Consider the following 14,242-nt stretch of genomic DNA (forward strand, 5'->3'; position numbering starts at 1 on the left):
AGTAAACCAGGGTTTTTCCTAAATCTCTCTTGCTGTGAAATCTTGAGAAGCAAAAGGAGGGGCCCTGGGAGGCCCTGGGAGGCCCTGGGAGGCCGGCTCTCGGGCAAAACGTTACAGAAGGTGAATATTGAAATGAACAGCCAGTGTTGCTTGGGGAGCAGAGAAGTCTCTCATCCGGCTTCCCGTCTCTTTCTAGAGATCAGCGCTCATATCTGAGCAATGAAGCTCAAAATCACAAACTGCTGCCTTTGAGTTCTTTCTCTCAATCCTCTTGTGGCAAGAGGGTCAGTTTTACCAGCTAAAGCGATGCACTAAAACAAATATTACATGAATTATGCTGAAGAATTTACAAGGTTTTAATTACAATGCTGCTGTCCTTGTATAACTTCCCTTTCCCAAAGTAAACCGCTCTGCAGATAAAAGTTTGGTATCGTGCAAACAATGAGAGAAAAGTTGAGGGACAGTTGGAGTCCACTTATTAATCGCTCCATTTAGTCTTTAATCGCCTTCCTCGTTTGCTCAAGGCCGTCTATGTTCCAGGAAATAGTTTGGACAAGAACAAATCACAGACCCAATCACAAATTGCATCAGTGAATCTTCTTTTAATGAGCTGTTGCATTGCTGCTCAGTATTGTTGGCGACTGATGAATGCACTTTCATTATGTTCTACAGTTATAAACAGCTGGTGGCAGCCTCAGCTCACACACATGATGTCACACTGCACTAGTGTCCTGTTGCCATCAGGTATTCAAGACCCCGTAAATATCGCCGTGGCGCCCTACGTGGCCGGAGCACCCTTTCCCCTGGTCACTGTGACCAGGTGAAAGTGCGTGGAGGTGAACAACAGCTCTACACGGGAGCGTCGACCTCTTATGGGTCCAGAGGTCAGATGTAGGAGGGCATAACACCTCCGTCACAGGTGGATATCAACTGCGGCGACTTTGTGATGACATCAGTTTGAGTCACTGATGTCAGCACAACCTGATCTTTATGAGGGAGCATGCTTGACGACAGCTTCAGTGTAAAGTAGGATGCTCCTTTCAAAGACGAACCCTCTGGTCTACGATACTCGTTTTCTCTTTGGCAAATCAGAGCAAATCCTTTAAAACACCAAAGTTACAAAACAAAAAAACCTAAGATTTCCGTGGTGTTTCTCCCAACCTGCATATGCAGAAGCTTGATAAAATAGATGATTCATCCCATCACCTGCCAAGTATTTTTTGAAAAGGCTGCCCTACAAACGGTTTCCAAAGTTGGCTCTGTGTAATAAACCAAAGACTAAATTGAGATCAATTCAGCTTCTAAGGGATTTGCTTTTTCGGTGAAGTAATGTCTCTGTATTCTAAGACCTGCAGATACCCCGTCTTCCCCCCCCCATCTATTGAATAAAGTCAATAATGGTGGGGGATGACTCCTGTAATGTGTTTCTATGGCAACCGATGTCACACACACACACGAGAAAATAAAAAATCTGCCTCAGGTATCTCACAGCGGGAACGGCCGTGAGCTCAACTCTTCTGTGCGAGTCCCTCGTCTCGGAGAGAAAGCCAGGTGTGCAGCTAGAAAGCATCTTCGTGATGACCAGGCAGACTCGGACACAATAAATCATGTCACCTTTCAGATACTCTCAAACAGCAGCTTTCAGAAACACACACATCAGCACAAAAAGAAAGAGAGGAGATGGTGCATTTAAAAGAAAAGTATTTCAACATATTTAACCCCCACCGCTGCCCTCGCTCTGCCTTTATACACCCACCTAGCTCTCCCATTCATAGAGGGCTTATGATGCTGCAATCTGGGAGACAGATTATATGGCGAGAGAGCAGGAGACACCGCGAGGCAGCTGGAGGTATTAATGAAAAATACTTGACATGGATTCTTCTAGAATATTGCTAAATTCTCAGCTGCCTGTTTGAAGTGCAGGAGGGATCTATAGAGCCCAGCAAAAGGTCAGATCACATAGAAACCACCAGGCTGAGGCAGGCGGCTTTAGGGCCCCGACACACCAACGCCATGTCGTCTGTTCCAGCTTTGGACTTTAACGCACCAGAGAGACTACAGCCGACTCCTGTACATCTACATTCAGTGCCTATGAGGGAGGATAGAACTCGTCAATGGTCTGTATCAATAGCCCCAAAGACAAAAAGAGCAAACGCCCCACAAAGATAAAACTAAAAACAAAGCTTGCCAACCATTTTCATGATATTGTAGTGCAACGGTCTTCCTCTGCTTGGAGGCATATGCAAAAAAATAAAAGGAGACACCTCACTGAATGGGTTAAGTCACTGATTTGCAAAGCTGAACATCCAATCAGGGAGCTCTAAATCACACAGTATGCCAGCTGCAGATCCAACATGCCGAATCACCAATCGGAGCCGACAGCTGACACTCTGCTCGCCGTCACTGCCCTTCTGCTGCGTGCGAGGCCTGAGGTTTCTCTGTTCTGACCAAACACCATGAACTGGAAGGTTAGAAGAGAATAGCAATAACTCACACACCCTGAGGGGGGAATCTTAGGTTGTTTGTTTGTTTTTGAGTCGAAGACAGCTCAATAGAAGCTTTTTAACTTCTTCAGAGTGAAACTAATTGTTTGAGTTATTCTTGTCATGTTGGGTGGCCCTCCCGTCTGCGTCAGCAAAGTGCATCACATGGCTCACTCCCCCCCAGTGTTCCCTTGATCGGCAGGCAGATTAATCCTCTTGTTGACTCTGAACCTCTGCATGGGCCTAACTTCTGAATGATCAGCGTCATCTACGCAACTGGAACCGATTGTGCACGCTTGTCACAGGAACAGCGGCGCCGTGAGCTCGGTTAGGGGCCGCCCTGTTCGTTGCCTGCAGAGCTGTTGACCAAGCGAAGATAGCCGATTGTATCAACGGCCGATGAGTCTCAAAAGGTGGGGTGGGACTAGTGCAGCCTCTGCTCTTCTAATAGACGTAATGAGTGCTTAGCTTTAGCCCACGTGTAAAGAGAAGCCTCAAGACAGGAGCGAGTAAGCCAAGGTTCATAAATCATCTTTAACTTTACCCGATTATATCCTTAACAGAGGTACGCACGTGCACACACTAGGAATGCGCGATATAAACGATATACGATATAAACGATAAAAAATGGCCTACGATAGAGATCTTAGTTATATTGCTCTATCGCGATATTGCATGTTTGACGCGATCTAGCCATGACCCGCGAAATATAAAGTGCCACGAGTGTCACGATGTGTACAGGATGTGGACCCAGCGGATGTGGACCCAGCGGGACGGGCGGTGATCGCGGGAGGCGCGAGGCAGGAACGGGTAGGCACTAGGCAGACGGATGATCGGCTGGCTGCTAACGGAACGAGTAATCCTCTGGCGGGTGTACATTACGTATAACAATAACGCATGTGACAATAGTACAATGATCCCACAACTCGTGGGTGTCAAGCTGGGGTTCTTATAGTCCCGTTGATTTGTGATTGCTTGTCGGTGTGTGCGCGCGGCAGCGGAGTCCGGCCACGCCCCCACCGCGTCAAGCCCGGTGACACGGTCGCGACCGTGACAACGAGCTGCAACCGTCTGCAACGCATCGTCCGCGACCCGCGAAATTTAAAAAGAGCCACGAGCTGCGACCGGCATCAACGCATCATCATCTAAGTAAATATGGCTGAAAGCCAAATGGAGGAGCTGGTGAAAACGAAAGGTGCAACTTCCATCATTTGGAATTGGTTCGGATTTAAGCGGACCGACGAGCAGCAGCAAGCTATACTCTGTAGAGTGTGTGGGGCAACAATTCTGGCTAAGAGCGGTAACACGACTAACCTGTTTTACCACCTCAAAACGAAACATATCGGTGAATACCATGAGAGCCAGGCAATGCAGCCAACCCCAAGCTCAAGTCCGAAGAACGCAGTAAAGAAAAAACAGGAACCGATCCAGTCCTCCAATTTTATACTTGAAAGTAAACATGTTCTTTAGTTGACATATATGTCCCTTATACTGGAAGTGTATTCTTTATTCAAAAAATGTATTATACTAATTTCATGTTCATTTCAAAATTGTATGTGTGCACAATAAATGTTCTCAAAACGACATACTAAGTTTCTTTCTTCTTTTGTTTTATACATTTAGCAGTTTGGCTTTCCTTAGAGTCTATGTAACCTGTTCTGAAATGGTTCTATTATGATTTACAGTATATATCGTGATATATATCGGTATCGCAATAGCTGCAATGTATATCGCAATATGGATTTTAGGCCATATCGCCCATCCCTAGCACACACGCAAACACTTTAGTCAGCAGGCTGTTCAGGACAACGGCACTGGTTGACTGCTGCTTGAGTTCGGTTACATCACTTCTGATCAGCCCTGTCTAGACAATGCACAGAGGGCCACATATATCCCGAGCGGAGCCTACAGAAAGTGTAATCCTGGCCCACCTTTATCATATCCTCGAGTGGTCTGGATTAGCAACAGAGGGCAACCTGGAGAACACCGACGGCAGGACAATATGGAGGGGCAAATGCATTAGCTCTATTAGAGAAGGTATGTTCTTGGCAACAGAATACAGGATGGGAAATGCATCACACCAACAGTCTCAAAGTCAGTGTTCCAGACCAAAGTGACCATAACCTCCATTACAGACCTGTGCTGAGACTTTCTGGTTCTATAGATTCCTCCTATGATGAAATGTATATTTTAGTCGGGTTTGTTGTGAAGACACAAATACGAGGTCTACAAGGAGGAGGGCAGGAGCAAACTGCAACTGTTCAGAGTATATTAGCAATAATGACCTGATCAATACGAATATTCATTATTGAAAATGCAATGACAGAAAACGTCGAGACCTATGTTGCACTTATCCAATGATACAATGAGGTGCATCTTCATGTGATGCAGTTCCTTTGCATGTCAGCCGGTGAATGTAAGGATCGACGTGTTATTCTTACCTGTAGTGTACATGTGTGACTGTCGGAGGTCTGTAGCCGAAGATCCAGGTCTGGATGTCCATGGGTCTCGCTTTGGGGTACGCGATGGTCACGTCTACTACCCACTGCAGGCCTTTACCTTTATTACCTGCCACGGAGGAAATGCAAATATAGGAAGTCAGCACACACCTTAAAAAGGGCATCGAGGCTCAAAGTTGAGCCAGTATTTGAAGGACAGTATCCTCAAATAATCCACACAGTAAAGCCGTGTTGGTTAGCCACAGCCAACAAGGCTCTGAGGTCAAGGGCACACGGCTGATTGAGATTCAATGGCGCTTCAATGAACCCTGGCCATCCAGCTTAAGAGCAGAGACTGGCAGTTACAATTATGAGTCAGTGAGATAAACATGAAAACAAAAACAGCTGACAAAAAAAAAAAAAAAAAAAAAAAAGACAAGCGGACTAGAAGGCGACAGGTGGAAAAGACAGCAGGACGGAAGCTGACAGAAATTGAATATTTTATGCGGATTTATAAACACTATGCAGAGTCAGTTCTGTGCTCACCTCTATGCAACCACAAATAAGATCAAATAAGGTCAAGCAAAAGAAAGGATGCTGTACTTTCTCCCCGGTAAACCTCTTGTTACTCATTGCAGGACTGAGGTTACACGATGCACTGTAGTCTTCACTGTGTGACTATTGGGAGGGCTGAGAAACAAACCAGCACTGTTGAAAGCCGCACTTCCTCTTGCATCCAGCATTCGACCTGAGCCATTTCAAGAGAATCCCAGATCTGCCCTTGTACTGTACACAGATATAAAACGACCTGAACACCTGCCTAAGGGGGGGGGGGGGCAAACAAGTGCATGAGCTAAACGCTGAGGTGTTCCTTTCAGCTCAACAAGCTTGTCAAACATGGAGGAGAAAACACCAGCAGCCTCAGTCGGCGTGGCCATATCTAAAGTGAGGTTGATATTTGCCGGCTTCTCTCATGTCGCAGGCTGCCGTCACTGCCCTCCGAGCACACTGGCGTCTTTATGCCAGTTAAACATACCGCGCCTGTGTGACAGAGCCGCGCTCCAGTTTTACAACTGATTGGCCAAGTTATCACACCATAAGTCAACAGCAGTAAAACTGGAAATGTGGCTAATCAGTAGGAATTCAAACATTTTCACATGCAGTCAAATCTGACTCTTTTAAATGAGACATTACCAATTTATTGGAGAACAGACATTATTGCATCCTCGATGTTGGAACAATAACACCGCTTCATGGCTCTTAGTATACATTGGCTGCCAGTTATAGTCCTTCCCTCACAACAGAAAATGCTACAAATAGAAAATAAAAGTCATTTTGGAGTGCTAGCTACAGGAATATCTTGAATATGAAGTGAGACCATGAGAGAATATAACAATGGAAATAGACTTTGCCGTGTTGTTTATACTCCTTTGACGATATTGGATGTTTACCCATGTTTTGCATCAATTAAAAGCTCTTGTAAAATTCCATGCGTGTCACAACAAATTCCCTTTTACAATACTGTTAGTTTAGCTCTGGTTTACAATATCTCAACCTTTTCTTGATATGGAACCGCAGGCCTGTCCTCAAATATTTTTTTGCGCATGTTTTGCTCAACATGCAAAGTGAGGGCATGAATGACACAAGGCCTTAAAATGAATACACATCTTGGTTTACTTAGTGTATATACCAACAACAACAAAACAGCTGCCGACTCATTCCCATCAGTGTTACAGAGCCTGGATAGGCCTCCTTGGTACCGAAGGGAAAGGCGAACGCCACAGCGATCCCTGCGTGGGGAACTGGATCTAGAAGTCTGTCCGAGCGTGATGAAAAGCGGCCATCGTCTCTTGTGAGTGGACGGCTGAAGAGCGAGGCCCTGAGCCAAGCTATCGCTGGTACCCTGTGTGCTGTGACAAACAATACTGTCATAACAGCAGACGCGGTCATTTAAAATGGTATCAGAGAGGCCCTGTGCTTCTGTAAACAGTCGAAGGGGAACACGCTGGCAGATAGCTGGCTCTCCATCAGGCCACTCTGCAGGCCAATTACAACACTTGAAACCCACACATGTCCCCTCCCACTGACTACAACAGCCTCTGATTGGGTGGTGCTATTAAAACACATTTACCTTTGGGTCACATGGAGCTCCATTCCCACCCTAAATGACTCACAGCTATGAACTTTGCAAACCTGATAGCTGTAAACAGTTTTATACACACAAACCTAATCAGTCTTAGCTGCACACAGAGCTTTTCTGCAGGCTGTGAACTTCCCCGGTGACGAGTGACCCATGTGCCTTGTATCTGTGCCGAGCAGTGGATGTAGCCCAGTTGACAATGCATAGCTGATACACAGCGACACACACATTTACATCAAATCCTATTTTCTCTAAGTGGCCCATTTGTCTCAGAGTGAGTCAGCAAGCTCTGGGCACCTCTGCAGAGCATCAGGGAGGGTCAGCGGCAGACAGAGCTGTGTCTTTGATCAGCCACACACACACACACACACACACGAGTGAGGGACATTGTATTTTTATTTTTTTCGCCCTCGGTTTTAATGCCATTAGCTAGATTCAACAGGAAGGACACACTCTACTGCAGCAACCAGCTTCCTCCCCTCCTGAGCTGCAGGAACAGACCAAAGGACACCGGGAGAACAAGAAAGAACTGGAACCACACGACCCAGAAGCGGGGGGAAATATAATGAGACATTAAAAGGATTGACACGTCTAAAACTCTAGAATGTCTTTAAAACCCCATTCGTGCCCGAGCTTATTGACAAAACATCTCCGGTCGTCAGAGTTTGTTGACTTTGTAGAGACTTCGTGCTAAATTAGCAAAAAAGCCAAAACAAAAACTTGCACATGCAGCATAATAGATGAAGCAGTTCTCGTCTTGATCTACATTTTACGACAGCTGATTGAGAAATCCTCCTCCTTTGACAGTCTGCCCTGCAGACGGACAGACAGCCTCTTGCTGTTCGTGCTGAGGCCGTTGGACCCAGAGCTGCGTTAGCAAACTTGTGGGAGTTTAAAGTCCCATCGCCACAGTCTCAATAATGCTGGCCCTCTAAATTACTATGAACGCAGCACATCCGTAAAATGGATTTTGAACCAGCGCCAGGAGAGTCCGCTGGGTACATTGTGCTCTACGTTTATGGCTATTTTAACGCTGTGCGTTTTACTGCGTTATCGGGATATTCTTTACTTATATCATGTATTTTTGGTGAACACATCTTGCTCGTCTCAAAGTAGAAGCAAAGACCCATCTCAGAAAATTGGCCACCTTTATTTCAAAGACAGACAATGGTATAATATCTGGATTGGAATCGATGTAAAAAAATATATATGGCAAAGTCAATAGCGCAAGAAATTTCCACCGCAGTTTGTTCCTCCCGTACTGTTGATGTAAAATAAGAAATGTCCCTCTCAAGGTGGTTAATTGTCATTATCTTCCTGCTCACTGGCTGTAATTGGGGCTGGTCTCTTGACCACTTGAAAAATTACTCTCCTGCAAATAACCACCGAGGTTTCAGGGACATTCATGCAATTTCTGGCCCCTCTCTGCACGTCACCGCTTACCTCCGCTGGCAATCTTTACCCCCATTTAAAAAAGGACTCCCAGAAGACGGGGGGAAATGGAGGCAATGATTTAATGCTTCATGTCTGAAGCAGTCTCCATCCGTGGCCTTGCAGCCAACGCAACATCACATTTGAGCTCCATTTCACAGAGATTGAAGTAAAGGAAGACAAAAAGACATCACTGTTGCCAGACCTCCACAGGAATAGCATTCAATCAATAGGAGAACAAAACATCCTGCAACTTCTCATCACCAAATTCAATCCCAACATACACAAAATATATTTAACATTTCAGATCCATGGCCACAAAAAAAACAATAAATCTGTCTGTTTTTGCAGATTCGTGACAATTAAAAAATCCCCTCACAGAAAAGAGAGCAGCAGATCTGCCTCTGAATGGCGAGCATGCAGTTTTATCTCATTTCAAGATGCAACGAGACACAGAGACGAGCACAAGACTGAAAAACCCAACAGGTATTAATGGCTGCCCACTTATAATGAACTGGTATTTTAGAAATGGTGGATTTTATTCATAGCTTTACTGAAAGGTTCATTTTAAAAGGGAAGAGGGATCGGGTCCACTGGTGGCCTCTGGGTTTAAGGAACAGACAATGCAACCAAAATAAAGTACAGCTGACGACCTGTGTTGCATGCAATTCCCCAACCTGCATCTACTTCCTACTCTCCAACCTGTATCTACTTCCTACTCTCAACCTGTTTCTACTTCCTACTCTCCAACCCGTATCTACTTCCTACTCTCCAACCTGTTTCTACTTCCTACTCTCCAACCTGCATCTACTTCATACTCTACAACCTGTATCTACTTCCTACTCTCCAACCTGTATCTACTTCCTACTCTCCAACCTGTATCTACTTCCTACTCTCCAACCTGCATCTACTTCCTACTCTCCAACCTGTATCTACTTCCTACTCTCCAACCTGTAACTACTTCCTACTCTCCAACCTGCATCTACTTCCTACTCTCCAACCTGCATCTACTTCCTACTCTCCAACCTATATCTACTTCCTACTCTCCAACCTGTATCTACTTCCTACTCTCCAACCTGCATCTACTTCCTACTCTCCAACCTATATCTACTTCCTACTCTCCAACCTGCATCTACTTCCTACTCTCCAACCTGCATCTACTTCCTACTCTCCAACCTATATCTACTTCCTACTCTCCAACCTGCATCTACTTCCTACTCTCCAACCTGTATCTACTTCCTACTCTCCAACCTATATCTACTTCCTACTCTCCAACCTATATCTACTTCCTACTCTCCAACCTGCATCTACTTCCTACTCTCCAATCAGGACATAAAAAAGGCCAAGAAACAAAAACAAACAAATAAAGGTCTTTAAACCCAGTCCTAAGAAGGACAAACTTCATAGATCCAAAGAGATCTCACAAAATCCAGTAAAACAAAACCCAAAGATAGTCAGAAAAGGTTGAGTTTAGGTGAGTTACCCGTCTGGTTCGTGGTCCGTGTCTCGCTGCCCACGCTGCCGTTCTCCTGCTGGGCCGACAGGGTTTTCAGTATAACCTGGGTGGCCCCGAGACGTGGCAACGTGACGTGGTTCAGGTGGGGGAGAGAATGTTTCTTGGCAAACAATTGGCTGGTTTCCCGCCGCTTGCGCAGGAAGCCACCCTCTGGGAACAGCACTATCCACTTCCTGTTGCGGCTGTGGTAGTATTTCTCTAGGTGATCCTTCAGGTAAATCAGCTGCTTGTCTCGGTGAGCTTTACCCTGTGGGAACAATGACCACATGTTGAGAACAAGTATTATAGTTTAGTCCCAGGTGGAATAGCAATGCCACGAGTGTTTTCAGCGCAGTTTCAGTCGTTTCCCCGAATTAAACAAAATGATTGAGGCCAAGCCAGGGCTCCAGACTGCGACCAAATGGTCGCATTTTGCGCCTAAAATTAGACACAGTGCGAGTAAATTTTTCATCAACTCGCGCATGCGCGACCAGTAAATTAGCAGATTTTTATTTTTTTTAATTAAATATTTTTGTTGCTGACAAACTTGTTCTAGACTTTAGCCCACTATAGTTAGCGGTAATGCCTGAATGACTGGTTTGCTAACCGACATTAACTCCAGAAGAAGAAGAAAGGAGACGAAAACCGAATAATAAGGCTGGCCTGTGTGTGAGAGCGGGGGGGCTAATGTGTGAAAAGAGGCGCACCGCAGCGGAGACGCAACGAGGGCGAGGGCCGCAGAGTGAGAGGTCAGAGGGGATCTTCACCACCGAGCAGCGTCCCCGTCCCCCGAGTTGAATCTCTGGGTCAACTCAGCCGACTCTCACATGTCTGCCCCTACAGACTGATGTTCACGGTAAACGCATTCGATCAGGAGCGCGCGAGGGTTTTGATAAAGTTAGCGGAAGGATTTAAGTGACAACATCCGGTTTTGCAAAGTTAGCGGAAAGAACCACGTGAAACAACATCCGTTTTTCAAAATAAGATATCGACAAATCATACACGAACATATAAAAGTAAACAATGAACTGATTTTGTATCTTTATAGATCGTTTCTGAGATTTAGCTGTAAAAGTCCTAAATGTTTAAAGAAATCGGTAATTTATTTAATGTTTGAGTTGCTTTATATATGTATTTCCTCATAGTCCTCATAGCAATAATGCTACACAATAAATAGAATGCTTCAATCAACACCGTGATCGGTGATCGGTATTATCGGATCGGCAGATACTGATTTCAGTGATCGGCACCAAAAACCTGATCGGTGCAGCTCTAGAAACCAATAAATGTTTTGATTGGCCACATCGAAGTGCAACATGCACATGCTCAAGGTATGTTTTCTCTTAAAATATGTTTAAACTCAATACAGTAACTTCTGAAGAGTTCTGTTGTGAATTTTTTGCAGTTCATGAAGGCAAACAGGCATAAGATTGTATATTGTCAAATTATTTATCAGTAATACAGTAAAAATGATGGGAAAACTTTGCAAGTCGATTCATAGTGTGCGCAGGGTTTTTCCTGCATAGAGGAAATGTGGGTGCGCGCCTAAGCCGTTTTCCCGAGCGCCTATGACAAATTCCGAGCGCCTAAGGCAAAAAAAAGTCTGCGTTGAAAAAACAAAAAACAACTGTGTTCATCAGGTTCATGTCAGCGAATATGTTCTCAATAGTATGTTTCAAGGAGGTGTGCTCACCTGTGTGCGCGTATCACGGCAGAGCGGCCAGCTGCTGATCACGCACTCAATAGCTCGACTGCATGAATAGAAGGTGCGCGCAAGACCCATTTTGACCCAGGAAAAAGTGCGCCCCTAAATTTTCTGCTTGCGCCCCTAACATTTTAAGTTAGGAGCGACTGTGCTCCTAGTTAAAAAAGTTAGTCTGGAGCCCTGGGCCAAGCGCTAAATTAAATAACTCAACTTTTTTGTCAGCACAACCAGACAAATGAAAACAAGCCAACACAAAGGATGAGATAGATGCAGAAATAATGTTGAGCACTTATAGTCGTATTAATGGCACGACAGAAATGGATGCAAAGCGGGATTGATTTTTAGTAGCGCTCGGTCAGAAGCCATGTTTAATGCATGAGCAGACCGGCCTGGACTCTGGGTGTCGCGTGAGCACACATGCAGCTATGTGTAGTAAAAGTGCTTTCAACACAATGACAAAATATATGGATTATTTTGTCGAAATAAAAAGTTTCAAAAATGTCATAGTTGCAGGATCTCTGATTAAAAGAGAGAAACAAGCATCCACAAACCTATACATGACCTTGAGACCGTTTCTGTGGTTTTACTGCGGCTACAACAGCCACATGAATCAAAGGAAATGTACTCCACGATGTTGCCTTTACAGTGAGACCTTAGTGAGGAAGAGGAGGGTACCTCCCTGCTTTCCTAACGTCAGAAATGGATTGCATTTGAACAAAGGCCGAGCAAAAGGCTTCGGAGCTTTGACTAGGCATAGTAAACAACGTCCAAATCAGTATTCAAATACATAGTGTGCATTCTTTTTGTATATATGCATTACCCCAAAAATCCTAAAAAGCACAATAAATAAGAAATAGTATACCAACAATATTCATTGTGAATCAACGTGAATTATAATGAGTTATTCTCAGACGGATAGCTCCAGTTTGTTGTGTGTACACTGAAACAAGGAGATCAATAGACAGACGGTCTCAACAAATCAAGCTCCCTGATAGGCTACAGCCTATTTATTTATGCATTTGTTTATAGGCCTTCATATGAGCAAATGGCTATGTCATTTGATACGAGTATTGCACAGTTTGTTGCCCTTTAGATTTCAATACAAAAGGGAATTCCTTGAAGTTGGTGTGCGCAACAAGTACGTGTGCTACGGCCATCGAAGCCCGCTGTGTGATGATGTCATCGACGTGTCCGTCGGCCTGAGTGGACAGCAGATGCTCGGAGGCCTGGGGCAGACGCTGGCTGTGCCGTGTGGACATGAGGTATTCTGGGGAAGGATGTCAGGAATGCACCCACAAGAATGCCAGAGGGGATCACAGAGAGGAGAGGGCAACACGGCCCTTCTGCCAGCAGGCTCGGGGTGCTTCGCCCTCGGCACAGTGCCTGATGTGAAATTCCATGGCAAACAATTTCCATGACCTCAAAAATTTAACTCATCTTTGCCGTGGGTGTGGCATTACTGCAGCTCAAAAAGTGCCGTCAGCAGTGCTGTTCTTTAAATAACATTTAATTTATATCTTTGTTCTATTGAAGCTGGTGCCAACAAGTCTTATTGAGCTGTGGGGCCAAACCTCCTAAACTGGCATGATATTCCAGGAATACCCCGGCCAAGAGGAGCCCCGTCAGCCTGTCAAAGCAGGCCGCTCCGTTCCAGCTTCCTCTCCAACGGGCCAGCGTGACCCAGCGGAGCTCAGCAGCGCTCCCACACTACTGTCCACTGCAGTTATCCGTCTCAGAGGACGCCGTAGGAATCCTACTAACATATCTGCTGTCCAGCTGGGACAAGCAGATGGGTTGTGACTCCACTTTGCAGTGTGCCGAAAAAAAACAGGCTCGCAGTAGACGGGAGGTTAAGAGAGTTATGGCTGAAAGGGTTACGTGTCGTTTGGAAACCTTTAGGGAAAGACAAGGTGTGGACTTCTTTCTTGTACCAGCGAGAATTTACAATGTAGTTCTTGAGGCCAATTAACCAACAACAAAAAAGAACGTGTAGTGTTAATGTGATGCACAGCGTGTTAATGTTCAACTTCTGATGCTCAAATAACAGGCGCGACAACGAAACAGACATTTCACACAATGTTGAAAGTATTACGGCCTTTTGTTGCCAGGTGTCTTACCTGTTTGATGAAGAAGTCCCCATGAATCAGGGACACTAGGCCAAAGTTGGTGTATTTGAACACATGGTCCATCAACCACATCATTTTTTGTATCACCTAAAAAACACATTTTAAAAAAAAGAAAAGAGAAATCAAATTAAAATCTATAAATTCACCTGTAATCAAAAGCACAGGAGTGAGTCTTTGGTTCGAGCGTCCGCAACTGACCACGCCCCTCATGACCTGGAACCACGCAGCTTTGGCTTACGGGCCTTTCAGTGCTAAGAGGATAACCTGGGTCTGGGATGCGGATCATGTCAGTGCAGCTAGGCAGAACCAGTGAGAGAGAGACACACACACACAGTGCAAAATGAGCAGATAACGAGACTTTTCAAACTCACTTCTGCCACTGACACGATGTTTGAGGAAAATAAGCTAATCGTGTGTTTGTACA

General features: G+C 45.1%; 1 protein-coding gene across 3 annotated transcripts in view; it reads right to left on the minus strand.

Moving 5' to 3' along the window:
* lpgat1 (lysophosphatidylglycerol acyltransferase 1) overlaps window positions 1-14,242 on the minus strand; it is a 33,065-nt gene that overhangs the window by 6,938 nt on the left and 11,885 nt on the right. For all 3 annotated transcript variants that reach the window (XM_056427885.1, XM_056427887.1, XM_056427886.1), the window contains exons 4-6: window positions 13,810-13,905; window positions 9,976-10,255; window positions 4,925-5,051 (exon numbers count right to left, since the gene is read on the minus strand). In XM_056427885.1, the coding sequence (XP_056283860.1) occupies window positions 4,925-5,051; window positions 9,976-10,255; window positions 13,810-13,905 (503 nt within the window). The remainder of the gene's footprint in view (window positions 1-4,924; window positions 5,052-9,975; window positions 10,256-13,809; window positions 13,906-14,242) is intronic.

The sequence above is a fragment of the Pseudoliparis swirei genome, chromosome 12 (genome assembly GCF_029220125.1).
Source record: "Pseudoliparis swirei isolate HS2019 ecotype Mariana Trench chromosome 12, NWPU_hadal_v1, whole genome shotgun sequence".
In the NCBI taxonomy this organism is placed as follows: domain Eukaryota; kingdom Metazoa; phylum Chordata; class Actinopteri; order Perciformes; family Liparidae; genus Pseudoliparis; species Pseudoliparis swirei.